The sequence below is a fragment of the Vicugna pacos genome, chromosome 17 (genome assembly GCF_048564905.1).
Source record: "Vicugna pacos chromosome 17, VicPac4, whole genome shotgun sequence".
NCBI lineage: Eukaryota > Metazoa > Chordata > Mammalia > Artiodactyla > Camelidae > Vicugna > Vicugna pacos.
In genome coordinates, this window is record NC_133003.1 from 21,355,934 (window position 1) to 21,367,546 (window position 11,613).

General features: G+C 38.4%; 1 protein-coding gene across 1 annotated transcript in view; it reads right to left on the reverse strand.

Moving 5' to 3' along the window:
• Positions 1 to 10,994, reverse strand: part of PRKAR2A (protein kinase cAMP-dependent type II regulatory subunit alpha) — a 65,190-nt gene extending 54,196 nt beyond the window's left edge. The window contains exon 1 of the mRNA XM_015235012.3: positions 10,452 to 10,994. Coding sequence (XP_015090498.3) covers positions 10,452 to 10,707 — 256 coding nt within the window. The 5' untranslated portion in view covers positions 10,708 to 10,994. The remainder of the gene's footprint in view (positions 1 to 10,451) is intronic.
• Positions 10,995 to 11,613: the final 619 nt, after the last annotated feature.

The window sequence follows — 11,613 nt, forward strand, 5'->3', positions numbered from 1 at the left end:
TAAGTGATTCAATCATTATTACAATTACTTTCCATATTTTTATCATAGTGACATCTTTAAATTTCTTTCATTTTTTTTGAGAAAGTAACCAAGAAGTTTATAAGAGCAACAAATAAAAAATTTCAACAAATAAAATCACCCAGAAATAGCTTATTATCTTTCATCAGATACTGAAGAGTTTTCAGACTTAAAATAGTTACCAATAAAAGCTGCCTTTCCTTCACTTTAAGGTAAAAGATTTTTTAATGGAAAAGTTCATATTTTTCAAAAAGAAATCTCCCTAAACAGTTTAAATTATAGAAACCTTTAAAAACACATTTGGTTCTTTTTCACATATCTATGGCATTCAAAATGGCAAACAGAAAAGCTAGAAAAAAATCAGTAACCTCTTTCAAAGAAATCATGTTTCCTTAGCTTACATATTCATCTCTATGAGATTTAAGCAAGTAAAAGACAAGGCCTTTAATCAAGGGCACAAAGAAGTAAAACCTTGAACTACCCTTTAAATAATGGCTAAGACAAATAATACTCCTCTCCAGTTTCTGTATATGAGACGTTCCTACTTTTTCTCTCCATCCTAATTCCGCCACTCATTCTAGAACCTTGCTCCATCAGCTGCTACCTCTTCAATGGCTCCCTTCTCTCTGCTTGTGAACATGCTAACGGTGACTCCAACCTAGTAAAACAAAACCAAAGACCTTCCCTCACACCCATATCTCTCCTTCAAGCTACCATGAGTCCTTTCTTCACTACTTCAAAATGTACTCTCCATCCTTCTCTAAATTTTCTACAGCCCTCATCTCACACACACACCCCAACTCCCTGAACCACTGGCACTTGACTTCTTCCACCACAAGCCCACTGGAACCTCTATCCCTGAGAATTACAACTGGGTCCAACCACTTCAACACTGACCTTAACCAATTTGACTTCTCCACCCCTTCCAACACCACTGACCAAACAGTTCCTTCGTTAGCTCCCATCTCTGTGCTCCCACAGTGTACTCTATATCTGTTTCTAAAATCAGCTCCTCATTCATAATTTCACTCATTTACTCAGCAAGATCTTTTTAAGTACCCTCTATAGGCCAGTATGCTAAGTACTGGAGACAAAGCAAAGAGAAAGAAAATATCCCATCCTCCTAGAGTTTCTATCCCAGTAAGAGAGAAACAGAAAAACAAATAGGAATTCTAGATCATTAACAGAGCTCTAATGTAACCACCTGGGGTACTACTGAACCCCAACAACAGAGGGACCCATTCTAGGCAGGGCAAGATTGGAAAACCCTTTCTGAAGCTGAGGCCTAAAGGAAGAAGAGGCGCCAGCTGGTCAGAGCCGGGGGAGAAAGATTCAGGAGCGGCCAATAGTAATCACAGGCCACTTAGGGAGAAAAAGAGCCTGGCAAGTGTAGAAACAAGCTTAGCAGACAAGGAGGAGTAGGGCTAAAGAGAGAAGGCAGAGAGAAAAATATAGAACATATCTTGCGGGATTGTGTAGACCACAGATGATATGTGGATTTCACTTACAATGAAAGGATTTGAACCGAAGAGTAATATGACATGATCTCCACTTTTTAAAAATCTCGCCAGCTACTGGGTGGAGAATGGACTGGAGAGGGCAAGGCATGTGAGAAACTTCTATAGTTGTCTAAGGAAAAGTAGAGAGCTAGGGTAGTGACAGAGAAAAAGAAGACTGGGTATGAAACCCAAAGCACAGCAACAAAATAAAAAAATAGATAAACTGGACTTTCTCAAAATTTAAAACTTGTGTACTTCAAGAATTTAAAAAGACAACTCACACAATGGAAGAAAATATTTGCAAATCATGTATCAGGTAAGCACCTAGTATCCAAATATATAAAGAACTCTTACATTTCAACAACAAAAAGACAAATAACCCAATTAAAAAACAAACTAAGGACCTGAAGAGATACTTCTCCAAAGAAGATATACCAACGGACAACAAGCACATGAAGTAATGTTCAACATTATTAGTCATTACAGAAATGCAAATCAAAACCACACTAAGATACTACTTCACACCCACTAGGACAGTCATAATCAAAAAGACGAGTGTGGGCAAGGGCATGAAGAAACTGAAATCTAAGTACACTGGCGAGAAGATAAAATGGTTGAGCCACTGTGGAAAACAGCTTGGCATCTCCTCAAAAAGCTAAACATAGAATTGCCATATGACCCCACAATTCCACTCTGAAGTATATACCACAATAGCCAAAAGATGGAAATGGCCCAAATGTCCATTAAGTGTAATGGATAAACAAATTGTCTTATATACATACAATAGCAATATTATTCAGCAATGCAAAGGATGAAGTACTGATACATGCTACAACATAGATGAACCTTGAAAATATTATGCCAAGTGAAAGGAGCCAGACACAAAAGATCGCATTTTGTATGATTCTATTTATATGAAATGACCAGAATAAGCAATTCCATGTATGCAGAATGCAGATTGGTGGCTGCCAGGGATGGGGGCGGGGTGAGGGGAATGGGGAGAAACTACTTAGTGAGAGTTCTCACTTTGGAGTGATGGAAATATTTTAAAATTAGATAGAGAGAGTTGCTGCACAACACTGTCAATGTACTAAATGTTACTAAATTGTTCACTTTAAAATGGTGAATTTTATGTTACACGAATTTCACTCAATGACAAATTTTTAAAGACAATAACAAGTGTTAGAGAGGATGTGGAGAAACTGGAACCCTCATACATTCCTGGTAGAAATGTAAAACTGTGCAGTCACTTTGGAAAAGAATCTGACAGTTCCTAAAAAAACTAAACATAGAATTATCATACAACACAGCAGTTCTACTCCTAGATACATACAGTAGATATTTCCTCAAGAGCAAAATTTTGGGGATGTAATGTACATCATAGTGACTATAGTTAACAATACTGTACTGTATATTTGAAAATTGCTTGAAGAATAAATCTTAAAAGTTCTCATCGCAAGAAAAAAACTCCTTTGAGATGGTGAATATTAACTAAACTTACTGTGGTAATCATTTCACAGCATATACATATATGAAATTGTTATGTCACATACTGCAAACTAATACAATGTTATATGTCAATTATATCTCAATAAAGCTGAGAAAAAAAGTTTGCGTAAAATTTCATACACAAATGTTCACAGTAGCAAAAACTTGCTAGTATGAACTTTTTTTATACAAATGGCTTCTTTTCAATAACTGGTAATTTATTAAAATAGTTGATTTAAGCATCTGCAATGATGACTTCAACCTTGATTCCTGGCTCAGCACTGATGAAACTAATCTGTTTCATAATCTCAGAAGGACTGTGAAAGTCAGTAACTTGACTGTGGATCCTTGTTTGAAAAAGATCCCAAGTTTTAGTACCTTTACCACAAGGAGTTTTTCTTACGTAGCATGTTAATTAACAAAATGCAATTATGACAACAAAATACTAGCCAACTAAATCCAGCAGCATATTAAAAGGATTATACCTCACATCACAACCAAGTGGGATCTATCCCAAAATGCAAGGTGGGTTCAACATACAAAAATCAATTAATGTTAAGCCACATTAATAGAATGAAACGGAAAAAATTCACAAGATGATCTTAACTGATGCAGAAAAAGCAGCTGACAAAATCCAACACTCTTGTAATAACAACACTCAACAAACTAGGAGTTAAAGGGAATTTCCTCAACATGGTAAGAGCATTTATGAAAAGCACACAATTAACATCTTACTTAATGGTAGAAGACTGAAAACTTTCTGCCTAGATCAGTAACAAGACAAGGATGCCTGCTTCAGTCATCTTTATTCAGCATAGTACTGGAAGTCCTACAGAGCAATTAGGCAAGGTAAATAAAAGGCATTAAAATTGAAAAGGAACAAATAAAATTATTCACAAATTACACAATCTTATACACAGAAAATTCTAAAGAATCCACAAGTTGCAGGGTACAAGATCAACACAAAAAAAATCAGTCGTAGTTGTATACATTCACAATCAACAATCTGAAGACGGAATTTTTAAAAAACAGGCCCTTTTGCAGAAGTGGAAAAGCTAATCCTAAAATTCATATGGAATTGCAAGGAGTCCCAAAAACCCAAAACAATCTTGAAAAAGAACAAAAAGTGGTGATGGTTATACAAAATAATGAATGTACTCAATGTCCCTCAATTGTATACTTTAAAATGGTAACAGAGTAAATTTTACGTATATTCTACCACAATAAAAAATTCATTGTGACATCTATGTAGAGAAATTTTTAAATATGTACAGCCTTTTCTGTAAAAAATGAGTAAGGCAAAAAAAAAAAGGCAATTCAGGCATGAAATAATATGAACAGTATAATAAGTTAAATCCTATTTATTATGTGATCTTGGGTAACCTCTAGGCCTCAATTTCCTCATCTATGAAATGGAGATAATTACAATTGCTACCTTAAAAGACAGGAAGGATTCAATTAGATAATGGAAATAAACCACTGAACACTGAGACTAATACAAAATAAGGGCTTAATAAATGCTAGCTGTCCTAACTGCAAAACTGTATTTATGGTTACAATTATGCAAAATGTATGCCCCTGATGTGAAGGTGGTCTCAGCTGATGTTTCCTGATCTAGTTGATGGGATACGCAGGCTATCTGTCCACTTTATAATAATTAAGCTGCACATTTGTGATTTGTGTACCTTTTTGCATGTATACTTCAAAATAAGTTTACTTAACTGAAAAAGAAAGGTGATTGCACAACATTGTTAATGTACTTAATGCCACTGAACTGTACACTTAAAAATGGTTAAAAGGTAAATTTTACATTATGTATATTTTACCATAATTTTTCAAAGGGGGGGAGGTGATTTTGGTGATGGTGTAGAGAATAGATGGGGTGGAGGAGAAATGAGTGGAAGAGCTACAGATGCTCAACTGCAACCAGTTAAGAAGCAATAAAAAAGTAACTCAAGGCAAGGCTAGTGTGAAAGGAGAAAATGGGAGATCAAAATGAGAGAGAGAGGTTCAATCTACTATATATAAAATAGATAAACAACAAGGTCCTAATGTATAGCACAAGGAACTACATTCAATATCTTGTAATAGCCTATGATGAAAAAGGATATATATGTATAACTGAATCACTATGCTGCACATTAGAATCTAACACAACATTGTAAATCAACTATACTTCAATTAAAAAAACAATAATGATAAAATGAGAGAGAAAAAGTGACTGATTTTTGGGTTTCTTAAGAAATTAAAGGAAACAGCAGTCTGACAAGTAAGTTAATGACATCAGTTTTAGGCATCATGAGTTTGAGATGAATGAGAGATGAGCAGCTGGCAAGATGAGCATAAATAGGTGTGTGCCTCAGCAGAGCAAGTTTTGAACTGTAGTTCTGATTTTAAAGGTTCAAGTTGAAGGAAGTAAAAAATGCTTAGGAAGATAATTTCTCACTGAGGGAGAAATGGTAACAAACTAAATTCTAGGGATCATCAAAAAGCATTTAAAGGGCAGAGAGGATGCCAAGTGGTGGATAAAGGCCCAGGGGAATGAAGACACAAATGCCAAGGAAGGAGAGAGTTTCAAAGGGGTTGGTTCAACAGTGCCAAAATCCTGCTGAGAGATATGTGAACTGCAGGAATATTATTATTAAGCAACTTCCAAAAAAGTTCAGCTAATTCAATTTGGACCAACTCATGCAATTTGGACCAATTCATGCAATGTGGGACAAATATCCTAAGGAATCCACTAAAAACTATAGATCTAATTAACAAGCTCAGCAAGGATGCAAGACACAAGATCAATATTTTAAAAATTAAATGTATTTCTATACACTTGCAATGAGCAATCTGAAAATGAAATTAAGGAAACAATTCTCTTTACAATCACATCAAAGAAATAAATCACTCAGGAATAAATTTAACAAAAGAAATGCAAAACCTATACTCTGAAAACTATAAAACACTGTTCTTTAATTTAGAAATTATAGAAGATCTAAATAAATGGAAAGACATCCCATATTCATAGGTCAGAGGACTTAACATTGTTAGGAGGCAGTACTCTCCAAATTAATCTACAAAGTCAATGCAATTCCAATCAAAATCCCAGTTGGCATCTTTATAGAAATTGACAAGCTAATCCTAAAATTCATATAGAAATGCAAAGGAAATGTAAACAGCCAAAACAATTTTCAAAAAGAACAAAGCTGGAGAAATTATACTTCTTCATTCCAAAACTACTACAAATCTACAGGAATCAAACAGTGTAGTAGTGGCATATGGACAGATACATAGATGAATGGAATAGAATTGAGAGTCCAAAAGAGACTCTCACATTTACAATCAATTCATTTTCAACAATAGTACCAAAAGAATTAAACAGTGAAAGAAGCCTTTTTAATAAGTGGTGCTGGAACAACTAGATATTCACATGTAAGAGAATGAAGTACCTCACTTCTTAAACAAAAAGAAAAAAGTACCATGACTTAAATGTAAGAGCTAAAACTACAAAAAAAAAAAAAAAAAACCTCTTAGAAGAAAACATAGAGGTTAATCTTTATGACCTTGGATTTGGCAATGGTTTCTTAAATATGACACTTAAGCACAAACAACAAAAGAAAATGATACCTTGGACTTCATCAAAATTAAAAACTTTTGTGCTTCAAAAGACAGTATCAAAAAAGTGAAACGATAACCCATTAAATGAGAGAAAATAAACTCATATAGCTGATTAAGGACTTGTTTAGAATTTACAAAGAACTCTTACAACTCAATAATAAATACATAAACCAATTTAAAAATGGGCAAAGGACTTGAACAGACATTTCTCCAAAGATACACAAACGACCCACAAACACATGGAACGATGCTCAATATCATTAGCGAACTACAAAGCAAAACTACAGCGAGGTATTACTTTCTACCCACTAGGTTGACTATAAAAAAAGATAATAAGTGTTGACAAGGACGTGGAGGAACCAGAACCCTCAATACACTGATGTGTTAGAATGTAAAATGATGCAGCCACCTTTGGAAAACAGTCTTGCAGCTTCTCAAAAGATTAAATATGAGTCACCATACGTTGCAACAATTCTAGTCCTAGGTACATACCAAAGATAAATGCAATGTCCACACAAAAACTTGTACATATGAATGTTCATAGAAGCATTATTCATAATAGTCAAAAAGTGGAAACAACCTAAATGTCCATCAACTTTTGAATGGATAAAAAAAATGTGGTAGATCCATACAATGGAACAGAATTCAGCAATAAAAAGGAGTAAGTACTAATAAATGCTATAATATTGATGAACTCTGAAAACATTAGGCTAAGTGAAAAGAAGCTAGAAGCAAAAAACCCACATATTTTATGATTCCACTTATATAAAATGGCCAGGATAAGCAAATCCACAGAAACAGAAAGCACATAAGTGGTTGCCTGGGACTGAGTGGAATAGGGGTATCAGCAGTTGATGGTTAAAGTACTTGGGGTTTCTTTCTGGGGTGATGAAAATGTTCTAAAATTGATTATGGTGATGGTTGCACACATACGTAAATATACTAAAACTGCCCAATTATATACTTTAAATGGGTAAATTATATGGTACATGAATTATATCTCCATACAGCTATTACCAAACAAAAAATGCTAGGAGACCCACAAGTATAAATGTTTTATGGTAATTACAGAAGTGAATCAAGTCTGGATGTCAATTTATTGTTCTTAAGAGGATGTACTTAGAGTATCTTATTAATAAGTGTGAACTCTTCAGGCTTTCCCAAGAATTAAATACTCATTAAATACTTCACACTTGGTGTGCTGTTTGACATCAAAACTGTTATTAAAACAAATCAGTAACAGTTAATAAAGTTTTTGAGTGTTTCTAATAGCATACAATTTTATAAACTGAATTGGTGGTTAGGACCTTACTAAACAAAGTCTCTTTGATACATACAGCTCTAACACTACATATTCTATTTTTAATTTTAGGTATTATAGGCTCATTATCCTAATGTTCCTAATCACTGGATATGCAATGTTATTTCTTTTCTTGTCTACTTTAAAATTGTGGTAACATATACATAAAAGTTATTTTAACCATTTCAATGTACAATTCATGGCATTAAGTACATTCACAGTGTTGTGCAACTATCACCCCGATCCAATTTCAGAACTTTGTCATCCTTCCAAACAGAAACTCTGCCCCCATTAAACAGTAACTCCCCACCATCCACTCTCCCAGCCCCTTGTAATCTCTACTCTACTTTCTATCTCTATAAATGTGCCCATTCTAGGTTCCTCATATAAGTGGAATCATAAAAGTATTTGTCCTTTTGTGTCCTAGCATATTGCACTAGGATAATATTGTCAAGGTTCATCCACGTTATTTAGAATTTTTTTCCTTTTTAAGGATAGTGTTCCATTGTATGTGTATACTACATTTTGTTTATCTCATCGTCAATGGGACACTCAGGGTTGTTTCTATCTTTTAGCTATACAGAATAATGCTGCAATGAACATTGGCATACAAGTATCTGTTTGACTCTCTGCTTTCAATTCTTTTGGCTTTATACATAGCAGTGGAATTGCTTGATCACACGGTAATTTTATGTTTAACTTTTTGAGGAACCACCAAACTGTTTTCCACAGCAGCCAGATCATTTTATATATTTACCAGCGATGAGCAAGGGTTCCAACTCCTCTAAATCCTCACTAACACTTTCTGTTTTCTGAATTTTTTTTCACAATAGCCATCCTAATGGGTGTGAAGTGGTATCTCACTGTGCGCAGTGTATTTTTAGTTTATTATCTGTAAATGCAAGTTCACCTTGTGTTGATTTCTATAATTACACATAACACAGCCACTTAAGAGATATAAAAATATTTAAATACCAATAAAACAATGCACAAGGTTATAAAGACTGAAGTCAACTCAATTTTGAAAAAGATATTAAAGATGACAAAGAATGAAGACATAACACAAAACTTGCACAAAACTTGTAAATTCCATTTTACTTACCCGAGACTAACTGCTAAAATACTAATGCTTTGTGTAAATAAAAATTGTCACAAAGCAGGTTACAGCTTTGTGATTTATAGTTATGACAGTGGAACAAATGTAGGACTCACTCCTGAAATAAAGCTTTTAAAAACACATTTATCCCTGAAAGATTGTTATCACTATCCCCATTTTAAAGATAAGTAAATCTGAAATCAAACAGGTTCCACAAGTTGGCTTAGACCACAAAGCAAATCTGTGGCAGAGATCTGAAAATATTTCTCATTTCCAGGGTTAAGGTGAAAAAAACCGTAATTTAATGTACATTAAGTCAAGGGAAACAGGGAAGAGCAATTTCCATTCTTAGCAAGAATAAACTTAGGGAAGTTGTCCAGATCGCTGAAGCTTACAACTTCCAACAGCAATCACCAATAATTAACTCCTTACCAGCCTGACTTAAATGTGGATTCAACTCAGAACTAGGTGGTTTGTTTTGCTTTGTTTTGTCTTCAGTATGATCTAATAACACTAAGTCTCTAACTTTGTCTCTTGAATGTTTTTATTGTTTTGTTAAATTTTGGCTGTACAAAAGTAGGGTAATTCTATTGTGAAATTGACAAAGCCTATGTTTAAGCAACCAAGGAAAACGGAATTGCTTTTTGAAAACCTCGCTTAAATCAGATGTAGAAAGTGTTACTATCTTTTTTCCTGCACCCCATTAGCTAAAAAAGAGTTGTTTCCCCTCACCAAATCTGATCCAATCATTTAGCCAAATTAAATAAATATGTATACATATATATATTCATTCCCAGGATGCATATTTTAAGAAATGAATATTCAAGTGTCAAGGGTGAAATGCTGGGATTTGATTGAAAATATCTCAGCAAAGAAGGAAAAAAAAAGGTATCGCTTAAATATTTATGACATATTTCAACTGTGGGATGTGGGCGATGGCATACGGGGGTTCACTTCACCTTTTCTCTCGATTTTTGTCTATGCTTAAAGTTTTTCACAATAACTTTTCACAAAATGAATTATTTCCAAACAAAGTTACCGTCCTGGTTACGAAATACGAGTCAGTAGATGTGAATGTTCTTCTCTTCGGAACAAAACTGGGCGAAGGGTCTCCAGCAGAGGCGAGACGCCGGCGGGCTCCACGCCCCTCGGGCTCCGCGCCACCACGCGGGCCGAAAGCGCGCACGTTTCCCTCACGGCTGAATCTGACAACACGCTCGATGCGCTCCAGGGCTCGCAGGACCGCGGAGCTCAGTTTAGAAGTGGCGCACGCGGGGCTCACGCCGGGTGCTCGCGGAATCCCGCAAACTCGCTCGAGGGCTCCAGGTCCCGGCCCAGGGTTGCTGGCCTGGGCCCCCGCAGCCCCCTCTGGACCTTTAGAGACCCCCGGCACCGCTCCCTCCGCCCCCCACCGCGAACCTCGGCCCAGCCCGCCGCCTACCGTCCAAGTCCTCGTCGTCCTCCGACTCGCTGTCCGCGACCGCGTCGGCGACAAGGCCAGGGCCGGGCTCTTCTAGACCCTGGGAGCCGGAAGGAGGGGCGGCGGGCGGGGTGGAGGCTTGGGAGCGGGCCTCGCGCAGGCGGGTGAAGTAGTCCACCGCGAAGTCGACGAGGTCGGGCGGCTGCTGCCGCAGCACCTCCACGGTGTAGCCCTGCAGCAGCTCCGTGAGCCCGGGCGGGATCTGGATGTGGCTCATGCCGGCGGTGGCCGCGAGGACAGGCGGGTCCGGGCCGCCGGCGGCCACTGCCTGGGCACTCCCTCACGCCGGCCTCTCGCCCGGCGCCCGCGAGGTCTCCTCACGCGCGACCCGGGTCGGGCCTCCCTCGCGCCGCGCCGCCCTTTTGCCGGGTGTGCGTTTCCGGGCCGCACCACCCTACGCTACTCCGGCCGGCCTGATGCCACCGCCGCTGTCACTGGGCAGCCGCCGCCACCGCGGGCACCGACGAGCGGTCGAGCGGGACGGGCGGGGCGGGAGCCCGGGTTGTGACGCACGGGGCCGCGGGCGTGCGCGCCCCCGCCGAGCGCCGGCCCTCAGTGCGCGTGCGCCAGTGGGCCGCCAGACTGGCCGCCCGGGGTAGCCCTGGGTCAAGGCGCTGGAAAGAGAGGTCTACCCGCGAAGGGGAGTCGTTAGTCCCTCTCACCTTTCATTTCTTCTTTCAACACATTCTAAGATCCTCCTGTTTGCTAGCACTTACTAGATGCCAGGGACACAACCAAAAGCCAGAAGCAGGACTACACATTACCATCTCAGTGTGGTTCCGGCTATGGTGTTCAAGAGGGTCCACTTTAGGGATGACATTCAAGCTGACTCCGAGGCATCCGACCACAGGAGGATCTAGAGGAAAGCCATCTGGGCATAGAGGACAGCAAGAGCAAAGGCCTGGTAAAGACAAAACCACCCTGGAAGCTGGGCAGAATGGTGGCATGACCATAGAATCCTCAAAAGTCTGGCAGGAGGTCTGAGAGATGTAAAAGGGGGAAGGCCTTGTAGATAGTAGGAGTTTCAATGATACAGTAATTTGGTAGCCACAGGCAGACAAATAAGCCTGGAAGAGTTCAAACATGTTCCTTGAGAAAAGGGAGTAAGGTTCAGAACAAGAAC